Source organism: Pleurodeles waltl, chromosome 1_1 (genome assembly GCF_031143425.1).
Source record: "Pleurodeles waltl isolate 20211129_DDA chromosome 1_1, aPleWal1.hap1.20221129, whole genome shotgun sequence".
NCBI lineage: Eukaryota > Metazoa > Chordata > Amphibia > Caudata > Salamandridae > Pleurodeles > Pleurodeles waltl.
The window spans coordinates 131007461-131022071 of NC_090436.1; the positions used below are offsets into that span (position 1 = coordinate 131007461).

Consider the following 14611-nt stretch of genomic DNA (forward strand, 5'->3'; position numbering starts at 1 on the left):
TCCCCTTTTTATCTAGAAGGCTCGTGGTCTAGGCATTAATTCTCTCTCCCCTGGTCTACGGGAATTTGCTGTATTTGGGAGCACCCAAATCCAGAACTAAGAGACTTCAGGTTTTGCAGAATGCAGCAGCTCTCCTGCTCAATATCCCAAGACATTAATCATCCCGGCAGGCCTTGGTCACTCTCTATTGGCTCCTGGGAGAACAGAGGGCAAAATTTAAAGCCCTATGCATATCACATAGGGCACTTCAAGCAAAAGTCCCCTCTCTATTACTACCTCTGATTCCACCTTACACCCCGATCAACTAAGGCTTGTCTGCTGCTGCTTCCTCATATTCGGAGAGCGAGAAGAGGAAGACGCTCCTTTACCTACATCATGACCAAACTGTGCAACTCCTTCCCCCATACAGTGTGGCTCATTGATAATTAACTGGTTTTCCAGAAACACTTAAAATCATGGCTATTTGATAATTAACCCCTATGTTGCTATCTTGATGTTGCTGCCTTGATGTTACAATGTGGTCAGTCTTTGTAGTAGATGCTAGCACTGGGATGGCCTACGGTAGCTACGCGCTATACAAATGTGCATAGAATAGAATAGGGTGGGTCCAGGTGTGGGTTCAAGATATTTGGAGCCTTTTCTGCCCCTAAAGCTCTTATCAGGAGGCCAGCCAACTAACTCTTGCAGTCACACTGGTAGTCCTGGGTTCAAGAGGTTGAACGGGGCTCAAGCAGCAGACTGACCTCTGCAAGCTCACGGTAGGCTTCAGGAAGCAGAACAGTCCTTCCAGGTGCAGCAAAGACATCTTCTGATGTACACAATAGGCCACAGCAGCAGGCAGCCCTCTAAGATTCCTTCTGCAGGACAAGCAAGTGAACCAAAGAGTAGGTATGATGGTCATATTTTATACCTAGTGCCTTCTTTGAAGCAGGGAAAAGTTTCTGGAGATTCCCTTTGCAGTTCTCTAAATTCCCCTGCTCTGGCCCCAGCCTGATTGCAGGCATAATGGACTAATGTCATTCTCTTTGTGTGAAGGCAGGGCATAGCCTATTGATTTTCTTTCCATCCTGCCTTGATGGCCCATCCAGGCACAAGTAATCCCTCGATTGTGTGGTTGTTTTAGGAGGAATAAACAAAGGCCAGCTGCTAACTACACCCAATCATGTGACTCAGGAACAGGCACCAAATAGTTAGGGCATGAACATGCATTTTCAAAATTGTGACTTAAAATCCTACTTTACCATTAAAGAGGATTTTAAATTACAATTTCTCAGACACCAGACATGAATGTCCAACCTTATCCCAATCAAGGTACCAGCTATTAAATCTAATAAGGCAGACAAATGTTAACCTCTGGGTGAGGTGGGCCTTACAATAGTGGAAAAACACATTTAAGAGTTTTTCATTACCAGGACATGTAAAACGTAAAAATACATATCCAAACTTTTAATTGCAATGCGCCCTGACCTTTGGGTTACCTAGAACCTACCTTAGTGGTGACCTGTATGTACTGAGAGGGAAGTTTGAGGCTTGGTAAGGGGTTTATTTTGCCAAGCTGAATTGGCAGTTTAAAACTGCATTCAAGCTGCAGTGGCAGACCCAAGACATGTTTTAACCTACTTAAGTGGGTGGCGCAATAACTGCTGCCTTCCCACTAGTAGCATTTAATTTATAAGCCCTGAGTATATGACATACTACTTTTCTTGGGACCTTTAAGTAAAATAAATATGCCCATCAGGTGTAAGTCAATTTTACCATGTTTTAGGGAGTGAGCACTGGTTAGCTGTGGTAAAGTGCACAGAGTCCGAAGGCCAGCAAAAACAAATTCAGAAAAAATTAGGAGGGGTGATGGCAAAAGGTTTGAGGGTGACCCTGCAGAGAGGAGCATGTCCAACAGACTTCTTTAACTTTGATGGGAGACTGTGATGTCCATGAAGGTCATGAAAACAACCTTATTCAATTGAAGGATGGAGGGGAGGGGATGAGGAGAAGAAAACAGATGAAGAGAAGGATGGAAAGAGTATGGATGGATGCACAGATGGATGGAGCGAACGGAGGATGGACAAATGGAAGGAGAGAGTATAGAGTAATGGATGGATGGATGCAGAGATAGATGAAGAGGAGGATGTGGGATACATGAACAGAAGGATGGCCAATGGATGGAGAGATGGGTGAATGGATGTAAAGAAAAGATGTAGTAACTGCTGGAAAGAAGGACACTATAATGGCTAGATGAATGGACATATCAATAGCAGAAAGGATGGATGATGGATTAAAAAGGCAGGAAGGGAAAGAAGGATGTAGAGAAGAAAGGATGAATAAAAGTGAAAGATGGTGAGAAGGAAGCATGGGTGTATACAAAAGACAAGGATGGATGTATGAAAGGCAAAAGTACAGAATGGATGAAAAAACAGAAGCAAAGCAAGATGGAAAAAGACTGACAGAAGACAAGGGTGAAGGAAGGAACAAAAGTTAAGAATTTCAAAATCCTCTAAGAGGGAGCAGTATGAACGAATACCAAGTTTGCTCGCCTCTTCCCTTCACTAAGAGCTATTTGGGGCATGGTTCAATGTGGGGAGTATATTATTTTGCTGGCTGCTCACTTGTGTGTGCATGAGAGAAAGAGAGAGAGAGAAATAGAGCACTCTATTGGCATACATAGGCTGAGATCAGCACTGCTTCTTAAGGGCACTTTCCATTCTGCAGCTTGGGGCAATTCAACACTGTGCATAATTATGAGTTATGTTTCATTTTAAAAATGAATGCAGTGTGAATTAACTATCTGGGAACTGTCTCTGATGAACATACGGCGGTCTGCAAATTCAAACACAAAATGCTGGTTCCTTTTCTCCATGGCAACAACAGTCATTTACAGCTTGCACAGCAGAATACAGACTTAACCATACCAAGACTGCAAAACACAGATCTCCGAGCCCCACCCCCACATCACCCTCTCCCTATGTTGCTGCCTTGATGTTACATGATGGTCAGTCTGTGTTGAAAATGCTAGCGCTTGGATGCCCTACAGTAGCCATGCGCTTTACAAATGTGCATAGAATAGAATAGGCTGGGTCGAGGTGCGGGTTCAAGATGTTTGGAGCCTTTTCTGTCTCTAAGGCTCTGATCCCCTCGATGCCCAGGACCATCCACAAAACCAACTGTCCTATCTACAGAGCCATCACAACTGGCATACCTGTCTACCTCACTGTCAGTTTCACCATCTCTGGCAGCTCTCTGCATACCCTCAGCCAGGAGAACATCCGACTGGAAACAAAGAAGTTGAAAAAGAACAACAAAAAACAAGGCAACAGGCCGTGTACATTGACGTACCTTGGACCAAGGATTGCATCCGAGGGTCAGTCATGACTGTTGCAATACTGTTCCAAGTTGGGAAAGAGCTGAAGACACCTCTTTGAAGGGCACAGCACCATGGTGCAGTAACAATCCACAAACTATCTTCCATCCGATCACGTGTTGACTGTGCCTTTGCCTTTGATCCTGTACAGTGCTCGCTGCCTTTCAGTTAGGTTTGCACTACATAAATATCAAATACATATATACTAACATAAATATGTAATGTACAGCCTCTTAAAATACGTCCTTGATTAAAAAATGTGGTATAGTACTCATTTTTTTTCTATTTATTCTTTAGAGACCAATGTACTATTTCAGATATTGTAATAAAAGTGGCATAAGGAATTGTCAAAGCCTCACCTGATGATATCCAATATGCAGGGTACAACAAGAAAGCAGCACATACTACATGTAACAATTAGCCCATTTTGCGCTGGAAACGTAACTACATAACCTCAGGGCAAGGTGTAAAGATAAATATTGCCTACCCTGTGTCTGAGTGCACTGTCACATTCACAAACGTTCTTGCTAATTTCAAAATACATCATCAAAATGTACAAATGTCCCAGATTGGGATTAACAGGCCACCGAGCTTACAGCAGTATGATCTATTTTCCATATTCAGAAGTTTTGGGGTTGGAAAGTTGGAGTATCTTAAGGAAAGGCCATAAATAATGCTCAGAGCACCCACACAAATGGATCTTGTTAGGTATTCACAAGCAGGTTACAGGGCCACACCCACCATGTGGAAATAAGTAGGTGTATGATGGAGAAAGGAAGGGAACTCTACATATTTTATTGAGGTGTTGGGAAGGGATGGATTGCCCCACCATGAAAACTATTTTCCTAGTTTAGAAAATGCGAAAAACGTTTGAAGTTTGAACAACCTTTACTAGCTGGTGAAGAGGAGAAGGTGACCTCCTGGAATTATGTGATCCACATAAATTACAATGACCATTGCTATGTAAAACTCTTAAAGGTCGTGAATCTATTTAACTCATTGAAGTACATCGATGATGAGAAGATGTTCAATCTAATATTGTTACATCATAATTGGGGAGAAAGGAGAAGAATGCAGGAGAATTTCCCCTTTTTGCAGACAGCATGAGCAAAAAATAAGAATGCAAGATGAGAGTGGGGTTTGGCAAAGATGATGAGGGAGGAGAGACTTTAGCCTTTTGGTGGTGCATCCAATGACGATGATGAAGGGAGGGAAATGAAAGGTGCCTCTTTCCTGTACTGGGTTATTAAAAACCACTGATTCCTTCAGTATCCCTTATTCGCTATAGGGTTAAATAGTATCTGCATATCCAATACTTTGAATGAGCATTTTGAGTTCTCTTGTGGGAGTTTTATAAATGTAAGGTTTATGCAAGAGAGTGCAGGCACTCCTTTCCCAGAAGGGGTGGCATATTTCAGTTTGCACTACAAAAATATGCAAACACACACGCACTCTCCCTCTCTCTTTCACAATTTGTATGTACTTGGTCACAGGCACAAAAGTATGAAGATTGGTAGAGACATGGCTTTGTCCATAGAGGTTTTCAAATATTGTCACTCCATTCCGACACACATCTCATCAAAACATTGTAGATAGTAGAAAGAAAATAAGGGTGTGAGGTGGGCAACCGATGCCCAAATATATGAAGTGTAGATAGCAGGTGAACGTTCTGTGTACTATTAGTGGTCCAAAGTGAGCTAAGCATTGCAAACTGCAGTTGCAAAACCCTTATGTCTTATGATCAAAATGTTCTTCTGATGCAGAAAACAGCATACGTGCATGCACATAAATTCACATATGCATGGATTCAAATGCATATACAAGCATACATAGTCCTGAATACTTGAATGCATACAAAAACAAATTTTCTTGCAAATAATGCTAGTATCAGTGATCTGACATGGTGTAAAGGCATTTGATCCAGTATCTGAGCGGGTATTGATCAGCGTTCAATCGAGTTGTGGAGACGTGTGTTAGTGACACTGCAACGATTCACTTAAACAGCTAAATCTTTAAATTTCCTTGGTGCAGAGGAGACCACAGGAGGGAAAACATGAGAAGCCGGATGGGGAGGAGTCTGACACTGATGAGAAATGCACAATCTGTCTCTCTATGCTCGAAGACGGAGAGGATGTCAGGTAACTTGACTTTCGTTTTGTTTTTGAGATCAAGTAATTTTATAAGTAGTTTAACATCACTTTAGTGGTCATTTATATAATTATTGCCACATTAGTGATCATTTCACCGCTGTCTTTTAATTGCAATGACTTAAAATAGCTCATCTATTGAGTTTGTATTATATGGCTACCTGGAGTAGGAGTTCAGTACGTGTCCCGGAATGCCACTGACATTGGCATTGCCCAAGGCAAACTCTGCCATCTGTTAAAAGGGTCTTTGTGATTTTACAAGCTTATGCTTTGCAGCATGCTATGTACAATTAGTCAATTTGGGCGGACAGATGTGCACAGACTGAAATAGAGGCATGTATAAACACCGATAGAGATGTATGGACTCCTCACAACTATGGAGATGCAGGCAGAATGACCCAGACAGACATGGCTGTCCACAGGACCACTTAAGCGTCTCTATATTGTCCAGTGGGAGCATCGTTATTTATTTTAAAGGACCCTCACCCAATAAGGTTATTAGTGGCATGCTTCATCATCGAGTCCTCCCCCAGGGTAACTTATGTACCAAGGTGGGTTCAACGTTAATAGCTAATGAAGCAATTAATATGTTCTTAGAGTGGGATCTAGATTTAAAACTGTCTATAGATATCCAATGTAGTCTAATGTTTATTTATGGATGCATGTGGAGTTTCAATGGTCTTCTACATCAAGAGGACCCAATGGCCTTTTTGATGCAGGTGCCTATTGAAACTGAGATAGACAGAGAAAAACAGGCAATCAAAAACGACGACAGGCAAACACACACATACAGGAAGAAACAAGCAACAGAAGAAGACTGAGAGACTCATGGAACATATTGACCTTGACATTAAAACTCAGATGAATCCAGACTCAGATAGTCACAAACTCCGACAATAAATTGTTTTTTGTCAAACTTTATTTTCTGTCAAATTAAAAAGTGCATTTAAATAAATATTTCTGCTGGCCTGTGTAAGGTTTTGTTTGTTAGATGATGCAGAGATACTTACTGTTCCCATGGATAACCTTCACTCCAATCTCTGTATTTAGCCTTGTCCCTCTTCTATTACTAAGGTGTGTAATTTTGGAAGAAGTGCCTAGAATGAGAAGTGTGCTCTTTGTAGTCTTTTGCCAATGGTGCAACAAATGCCAGTAGCATGAAGGAATGGATCGTTACAGATGTGTACACAGAATTGTCTTAGAGACAAAAGTTTCTTGCTATCATTGACGTTTTTTTGTCTGTCAGCCCATGCTCTGTCTCTTTCCATCTCTCGGTCTATCCATCTGTTTGCGGTGCAGCTGACAGACAAGCTATTTGTCTGTCTGCCCATCTGTTTGTTTGCCTGCCCATATGTTAGTCTGTCTATGTCCCATATTTGAGAGTTATTAAAGCTCCATCTGTTGCTGCCACCCTCTGTTCCTAAATATGAGCAAATACCTAGTTTCATAATGATGTCAGGTAAATGGTTTTTAGAATGATGCTTTGGTTGGTAGAGGACATGTCAGTGACTAGGTTGTGATAGGATAGCAGTGCAATGACAAACAAAATAGGGATAGCAAAATGTTTGCCATTTAAACATGGTGGTGGTTGTTGCCAGGTTTTGAAACTGAACGAAGTGTTTATGCATAGAAGACATCCACCTCTCATCTTCAGGCTGTGTCAGGAGCTCATTGCTAGCCAAAACTGCACTGAAAATGGTTGGTACTCTTAACTTCGCATGTATGAGGCAGGAAATGGAACTAGAGTTGTCCCTTGTCTTAGCTTTGGGCTCCATCTTTATCCACTTAATTGAAAATTGTTGTTACCTAGTCACAGATTGGATTGTATCTAGAGATGATATCTGCTGGATCAAATCAAATGTAGCCTACGTATAGCATATACATGAGTGCACCTAACACATTGCAAAGTGAAACAGAAATATCACTTTATATTTAACACACGTTAGAAATGAACATACATTTCTGTCATTTTGAGAGAGGGTAGTGAGGAAAAGGGAGAGAAGGTGAGAGCAAGAGAAAAGGTAAGAATGCATGATAACGAAGAGAAGAAAGAAGGCAAGAGTGGAGATATGTTGTGGTGGCTGAACTGTAGCGCATAGAACCTGGAGACTTAAGTTAGGGTCCTTGGCCAAAGTGTGTGATCCTCAGCTCTTTCTTCCTAACTTTTCTTATGTGCAAAGCAGTTCTTAATTTATGCTTGTTGTTTCCTGTGCTGAGCACCAGCACTTATTTTTGAGCCTCAAGCATTTTCTGCGAGCAAAAGACACATATGGGAAAGACGGATAAAGGGGAAAACGAAAAAGTGTCACAAAGGGAGAAAGTGGAAGGCTGCAAGAGTGAGCTGAAGGGGCAGGGAGTGGCTTGATATGGATTGAAGAGGCCCGAGATGGCTTCAGGATTACGCCGCCTCAGTATTCCGTGTTCACACATATAATTGCAGCAGCCGCATGTTCAAGAGGAGGGCTTTGGCCACCGGCACCTTTTTATTTACAAATTAAGCACTGGTGCAAAGAAACTGGAAGACTATAGAGATTCAGTTTATGGTGTATAGTAAGACAGCAAAGGAGATGAAAGTGCATTAATGAAAAAACTGAAGTGGAGAGAGGCTGGTAGGAAAACAGAACCATCATACTCGGAGCTCAGCCTCACTTTGCATGAGACGTGAGTTAGGATCATTAATATTGATGACATTCATTTTATGGCACTTATGGCCCGGTTACGTGGTTGGCGGTCTCAAGACCAGCAGCCTTGCGGTGGCAATCGGACCGCCGCAGCTGTGGCAGTCCTACCACCACATTACAAGTTTGGCAGGCAGACCTGCCAGCCTACTGCCGTCCCCGCCAGGATCAATGATCCCAACAGGCTGATGACGGTCCTGGCTGTAATCAGCCAGGGTGGTGCTTAACTCAGTGCTGCCCCGCTAATTACAACCTTGTTCTCCACCAGCCTTTTCATGCCGGTTTGACCGCCATGAAAAGGCTGGCAGAGAAAAAGTGCAGGGGGCCACTGAGCACACTGTCTGCTGTGGTTTCTCCTGAGGTGGCCATATCCCTGTCCAGGAAACTGAACTAGCTAGTACTGCATTTTATCTATCGCCACAATATTTGTTTAGCTACTAAACACATGAAAAGTTGTGGTCTTGAGGCTGCACTGCTAGGAATTTCTCCTCCGGGATATAACCCATCAGTATTTTTATGCCGTTAGTGTTAATGCATAATTCCAATGCTGCCAGGCTGTCACCCTGATGTAATGGTAGTTTGCATAAATAACCATGTGTTTATGTTAACTGGCCAGTGCTTAATTTGTGCCTTTTGTTTCTGGTGCAGAGCACCAGCACTTATTTTTGAGGGCCGGCACTTATTTTTCTCCCTCAAGCATTTACTGCGAGCAAAAGACACATATGGGAAAGACGGAGGAAGAGAAAAATGAAAAAGCGTCACAATGGGAGAAAGCAGAAAGCTGCATGAGTGAGCTGGAGGGGCTGTAAATGGATTGAAGAGGCAGGAGATGGCTTCAGGATTACGCTGCCTCAGTATTCCGTGCTCACAAGTTTAATTGCAGCAGCCGCATGTTTAAGAGGAGGGCTTTGGGCACCGTCACCTTTTTATTTACAAATTAAGCACTGTAACCGGCTATATATATATACAAATATATGGAGAGAGAGAGAGAGCACATCACAGCTTTAACGTTGTTTATTTATAGTGGCACAGGTAGAGTTGAAGCATAGGCCATAAGTGCATTTATTTGAAGGTTAACGATCAGTGTTAATATTTACGCTTGGCTGTCCTAGATTACGACTTTTATCACCAGACAGCACATAGTCAGTGGATACATGAGTGGCTGGATTGATAGCATACAGAGGAGCTTGGTGTTGTTTGGGGGTGGGGAGGGGCAGGCTGAATAATGGGCGTTGATTGCCCTCTTGTTGCGTAAAGCTCTGGATCACCAGAAGCTATCCACGCTGCTTTCTGTTGCTATACGGTGCTGGAGGAAATGTATCAAATTGACCACCAAAATGTCCTCTCTATGCTCTAGCACTTCCCTTGGTTGGCCTCACATACGGCGACAGGAATTCCTTTTTTATGGTGCACCAAATGGCACACTGGACCAAGGCTGTCTTGCTAACGGTGGCAGATTGTTTTCCTGATGGTACCCTAACGCCACTAGACAAAATAATAGCAGATCATGACTTAGCACCGTGGTAATTTTTTTATTACTTAGCTTTGACCCGTGAGTTTGCATGCTTACGACAGATGAGCTCTTGCAACTGCATATGTCACTAGGGAACAGCAACCTTCTGATCACCTGGCTCTACAGGGCACTCAGTGGGATGGTCCGGAAAAGTCTAACTAATGCCCAAAGTCAATGGGAGACAGCTCTCGGGCACAAGATCGCAGACAAGGAATAGGAAAGGATATTGACCTAGACTCAAAAAGGGTCAAGGGGCACCAGACTAACGTTTACACAATTTAACATTTTGCACCAAACATACTTATTCCCTTGGAGAATAACAGACATTCTGGGGGCAACCCGAGAACCTGTCTGAGATGCAGGTCATTAACAGTATTTTTTTTTCCACATGGTCTGGGCCTGCCCAGTAGTATAAACCTACTAGCCACAAATAGTTCACCACCAGGGGACACACTGTGTCATCAACTGGAACTGATGCTAGAGGTCTGCCTTCTGGGTGGTTTCTCCTGAACCACATCTGAGAAAGCAGGAAACAAACTGCTAGACTTTGCCTTGGCTTTAGCCAAGAAACTGATCGCAAGGCATGGGAAGGGGAGGGCTGGTCCCACCTATGCAAGTGGGAACAATGGTCAAAGACGGTGGAGGCACTCCTTTTCATGGACATGTGAAGTGAAGGGACTCAGAGCTTTATAGAATACACAATCTGAGGCATTGTCTACAGAGCAGTCAGAATGAGCGGTGTGGAGGGCCCCTGAGACTGCAGGGCCTGGTCCCCAGAGGGATGGTTGGATATGGTGAGGTCTCCTCTGGCCCCCTAGGCACCATAAGGAGATAGGGCACATTATTAAAGGAACCCAAGACATGGTAACCCTAGACGATGCCTCAGTTAGAAATTTGTTATAATAACTAGAACATCGGTCAGGTACTGTCCTGTACTGACTACATGTACCGCAAACATTTATGTTGCATATTATATGTCTCGTCTCTACTGGAACATAAAGATAAATAAACAAAGGATGTTAATATTTATTTTAAGTGCAATTATGTAAACGTCTTAGGTAACCATGTTTCAAATATACTGCTTTATTCACAGCCTTAACAAAGGTCCTATATACATTTATATAAAGATTTTATGTTAACTTAGTTCAGATATGGTACCTTATTCACAGTTGTAACAGTGGCCCATTGTGCTTTTACGTAAAGATCTTATGTTAGCTTATGTTAGCTTATGTTCTCTTGGTTCCATACTCAAATCCTTATCAAAGTCCGTAGGTGCATTTGTGTAGAGATCTTATTTTGACTTAGTTCAGTTATAGTATCTTATAGACAACTGTAACAGAGCCTGGATGTTCTTTTCTTTAAAGATTTTAGGTTAGCTTATGTTATCTTGTTTCCTATATACTCCTATTTAAATCCTATCAGAGACCCTACATGCACTTGTGTAAAGATCTTACGTTAACTTGGTTCAGCTATAATATTTTTTTCCCAAACATACCAGAGCCCCAATGAGCTTTGATGTAAAGATCTTATGGTAGCTTTTGTTATCCTGATTTCTATACAGAATCTTATTCAGAACTGTAACAGAGACCCTAGTTGTATTTATGTAAAGCTCACATGTTAGGTTACTACTTGATTTATATATATTTCTTGTGTACAACATTAACAGAGCACATATGCGCCTCTACAAGAAAATCTTATGTTAAATTGGTTCCTACGAAAGTAACTAAGGGCCAGATGTAGCAAAGGTTTCTACCCATTCTATGTCTATGGGAAAAAGTGTTTGTACATATGGCCCTTAGAGTATTATTTGACATGCTACGTAATTTAATGGAAATATAATATGCTATGTTACCTTGATTCAGTTTATAGTACCTCATTTAATGTGTTAACAAATGGCTTGAGGTAACATTTCAAATCAAACATGAAAAAGTATTTAAAAGTTGTGGCTTAGTGTAACTTAAAAATTAAATCACTGGTGAATGTAAATGTTAGGAGATTGCAAAACAGCCTCAAAGCCCAGTGCGACGGTGAGAATTGTAACAATCATTGGCTTCTCAATAAATGTCAAGTTCTGAAGCGGTCTCTATGCTTCTGTTGTTCAACACTGTTAAAAGGCGACATCTACATTCAATTTAACTGCCCTATTTGTAAGAATATAAACTTTGTTAAATGTGAAATAATAATTTCCCCATTAATCCAAGAAAATATGTATATTTATCATCAGTAAATTAGTCTAAGCTCACTGATAGAAAAAAGTTTTTTTATTTTTAAAACACAGCAGCCTTCCAGTAGCACAGGCAGCTATTGTTAATGCTTTGCAGGCCTGTGTAGTTTTGACTTAGGCTGGGAAGGAATTTGCAGAAGCCTACAAACTGGGGGTGTCTGGGTGTGAGACGTGCCCAGCAGACAAGCTCTGTTTGCTAAGTAAGAGAGCGATCCACTGTGAAGCGCTTCGTGGGAGACATAGAGCACGTTGAATAATAGACCACTTGTAGCTAGAAGTCCTCATAACGTGGTGTAGTTAAAAACCTTAAACAAAAGATTAACTTTGAAGCCAAATGTGATTTTTTCTGAAGACAGTCACTGTGTTTACTGGTACACCTTGAAGTTAAGCATTCCAGTAATCAGAGTCTAAGACCCTCGTTACGAACTTGGCGGTTTGGCACGCCATGCCGGCAGTGGTGGGCCAAACCGCCATATTATGAACAAGGTTAGGGCCGCCAGCGGCAGCCCTCACCCACCGCCAGGCTCCTGCCGTCAGGCAGCCTGGCGGCAAGTTGAAACACCATCTGTGCATGAGCAGTGCAGGGGCCCCGGTGCAGAGCCCCGTCGCGCAGGTCACTGTCCGATTTTCGGGCAGTGATCTGCGCGACGGGTCCAACTGCACCTGCTGCACAGAGCCGCCGTCAATGTCCCAGCTGAGCCTTTCTGTGAGCCGGCGGGCGGAAACAATGTTTCCACCCGCCGGCCCACAGAAAAGTTCATTATCTGGCCGGTGGGGTTCCGGGGTCGCTGGTGGTCAGTGTTTTGACCGCCCGCATGAACACGGTGGTTGTTTCCGCCGTGTTCATAATGACCACCTAAATGCCTAGCTGCATGTGGCTATTAGAAATCCGAGCACCCGTTGCGAAGACCTTCATGGGGGAATCTATGAAGAAAGATGTATGTACCTACGTGTGAAATGCAACTGTCGAAAGATAGGTTAGATTTTTCATATTGACCTAGAATGAGATACTTCAGTGGTTAAGAAAAAATATCCCTTGTTCTGTTCGTAATTTGCAGTTAATCAGTTTATGCTCTGGGATATACATGTGATTACGACTTTCAAACATTTTTAAGAAGCCTTTTTCACGATCCGGAGTCCACAATATTACAAAATAGCATTCACCAAGCTGTTGAATCTGGGGAAGGACTGGTGAATCTGGTGAATGACTTTACCTCAACAAAATTCCTCGAGTCCATTTTTTGCCTGAATTACATAAATCCATGTAGCTTTTTACAATCCTCTAAGTTCCCTTTTGCCGCTCTTTATCTCTCTCCCCTCTAATCTCTTTCATTGGTTTGTGAGCTTCTCCTCCACCTCCCCGCTCGTGTTTAGGTCTGATTTGACAGCCCAGCTGTCTGCAAGACCATCTGTCATCAGTTCTTCAAAATATGAAGGGTGGATTCCGGCCCCCAGACGAGTATCGCTCTCCTACTTCATGCCGTTGGCTGTTTGTTATATCATTCCGCCTCTGAATGAGTGCTTGCATTGTGATGCATGAAGGACTATTTTATATCTCATAAGTACACTGAATCAACACACATTATTTTTGTTAACTCATAGATGCATTACTTACTTACAGAAAAATGTATTTGATTGGACTATTTTTATTGCAGTAGGCTGGTGTTTAATGATTTTGTTAGACTCAAAACACAAGCCAGACCTATTGGCTTTTCCAATGCTTTTCCCCTCCTATTCCTCTTCTGTTCCATCTTTATTTAATCCATTACTACCCCTCCTCCTTTGTGTGTTCCTATGTCCTAGTTATTTTCTTCTTCCCTGCTTCCTCTATTAGGTCATGTAAAACAGAACAGACTACTGCGACCTATCAGCTTTATTTGTCAAGTTTTATGAATTGTATTTTTTCTTCTTATTGGTCCTGGTGGTTTTATACCAGTTCAGATTCTTACATGACAACATCATCAGGTGTTTCTTAAAAAAAACTGTTTTGCAGCATTTTGGTAATTCCCCGAATCGGGGAGTCACGAGTTTGGAGTAGCCATACTAGTAATGTCCATCTTATTTAAGAGCTAAGATAAAATAATACTTTTAATTTGTTCAGCTTCAAATTGTTTAGGTTTGAGCTTGCATGATGTTAGGCGAGTAGCTAAAGGTACACCAGGCCCTCAATCCAAACTCTGAAGATTAGGTATTTCTTATTTTATTAGAAAGTGTGTATAAAATTAATTCCAATGAGACCGTGCACGCATTAAATGCAATATTCAAGTACACGTTCTAGCAATGTCAGTTTGTCAGCGTTGGAATTAAGGACAGTGTCTTTCAAGAGTCAGTCCAGGAGCCTTTTCAAATATTCACTCCTTGTTTTTCTCTATTACTCAAGGGGCCTGGCTGGACACCAGGGCTCTGTCATGGTCTACAGAGAAAGTCAAACATGAACATGTATTGAGAAGTTCTAAGTTAATGTAACATAAAGATGAAGTTGAGGCTATAATTGTTAGGAGGCCAAGCAGTTTTCTCTCAATGATCAGTCTTACTGATGACATTATTTGTGACCACATATAAATGTAGGAGTTGAAATTAAATGTGTTTTTCCGCATTTGGCTCATTGCTGCATGCACGGAGAAGAAATTCTATTTTGAGCTTTGAAATACCAGTCACTTGTGCATCTGTCTTCATACCCATCATAGGGACATC

The 14611-nt window shown here is 42.0% G+C and overlaps 1 protein-coding gene across 3 annotated transcripts in view; it reads left to right on the top strand.

The window, feature by feature from the left end:
* ARK2C (arkadia (RNF111) C-terminal like ring finger ubiquitin ligase 2C) overlaps positions 1–14611 on the top strand; it is a 155123-nt gene that overhangs the window by 137120 nt on the left and 3392 nt on the right. For all 3 annotated transcript variants that reach the window (XM_069218869.1, XM_069218868.1, XM_069218870.1), the window contains one exon: positions 5387–5493. In XM_069218869.1, the coding sequence (XP_069074970.1) occupies positions 5387–5493 (107 nt within the window). The remainder of the gene's footprint in view (positions 1–5386; positions 5494–14611) is intronic.